The sequence below is a fragment of the Mandrillus leucophaeus genome, unplaced genomic scaffold, assembly GCF_000951045.1.
Source record: "Mandrillus leucophaeus isolate KB7577 unplaced genomic scaffold, Mleu.le_1.0 Scaffold74, whole genome shotgun sequence".
NCBI classification, from domain to species: domain Eukaryota; kingdom Metazoa; phylum Chordata; class Mammalia; order Primates; family Cercopithecidae; genus Mandrillus; species Mandrillus leucophaeus.
Window position 1 is genome coordinate 2,866,927 of NW_012108030.1, and position 1,190 is coordinate 2,868,116.

At 58.7% G+C, this 1,190-nt stretch overlaps 1 protein-coding gene across 1 annotated transcript in view; it reads left to right on the top strand.

Annotated features, from left to right (window-relative positions):
* Positions 1–1,190, top strand: part of IL4I1 (interleukin 4 induced 1) — a 16,570-nt gene that overhangs the window by 14,884 nt on the left and 496 nt on the right. Inside the window, exon 5 of the mRNA XM_011966066.1 lies at positions 452–653. Coding sequence (XP_011821456.1) covers positions 452–653 — 202 coding nt within the window. The remainder of the gene's footprint in view (positions 1–451; positions 654–1,190) is intronic.

Below are 1,190 nucleotides of genomic sequence, written 5' to 3' on the forward strand. Positions count from 1 at the left end.
CCTAATCCCCATCTCAGTCTTGCCTCCAGCGCCAGCACTGGGCCTCTGGCAATGCTCGGGCCACCTAGTCCAACCAGACCCCCAGCTAGCCCTGCCTGGTGCAAAAGCCAGCTCCTCTGCTGGTCCCTCCAGGCCTGCAGCTCCACCGGCCCCACACCCTCAGGCACTCCAGCCCCAGGCTCCTTCTTCATCTCAAACCCCCATCCAACCCAAACTCTGTCCCCCTTCCCGATTCTAAGCTGGGCTCTATTCCCATTCCTAACTCAATCCTAATCCTGGTCCCCATTTCATTCCCATCCCTCAGCATTGATCACCCTAAATCTAGCCCAACCCCCCAGCCTCATGCTGGTCCCCAGCTACTCTCCCCTCCCACCTCCCTTCTCCAAGTCCCACTAGGGACCGGGTTACCTCCACCGGAGCCCAGCCCTCACTCACCCACTCCCTCAATCAGGATCCTCCATAAGCTCTGCCAGGGCCTGGGGCTCAACCTGACCAAGTTCACCCAGTACGACAAGAACACATGGACGGAGGTGCACGAAGTGAAGCTGCGCAACTACGTGGTGGAGAAGGTACCCGAGAAGCTGGGCTACGCCCTACGCCCCCAGGAAAAGGGCCAGTCGCCCGAAGACATCTACCAGATGGCTCTCAACCAGGTGGGCACCGCCTGTACCCTCCTCCCGCTCTGACTTCTCTGTCCTTCTCCTAAGCTCGCCCCGGCGCGCTCCCTGGCCTGGCTTTTCTTCTCTCTGTCATCCCTTGGGTCCCCCGCCACGGGGTGGGGCACCCGTTGATGGAGATGGAAATTCTACCAGGGGATGTGTGCCCTGAGGTCTAACCACTGACCTACTCACTGCAATCTGAGAGTGAGAATGGGCCATCCCAGGGGCTTCTACGCATATGGGCCACCTCCCAACTCCCCCCCCCCTTTTTTTTTTTTGAGACGGAGTCTTACTGTGTCACCCAGGCTGGAGTGCAGTGGTGCCATTTCAGCTCACTGCAACCTCTGTCTCCCAGGTTCAAGCAATTCTCTGCTTCAGCCTCCCGAGTAGCTGGGATTACAGGCGCCCGCCACCACGCCCAGCTAATTTTTGTATTTTTAATAGAGACGGGGTTTCACCATCTTGGCCAGGCTGATCTTGAACTCCTGACCTCGTGATCCACCTGCCTCGGCCTCCCAAAGTGCTGGGATT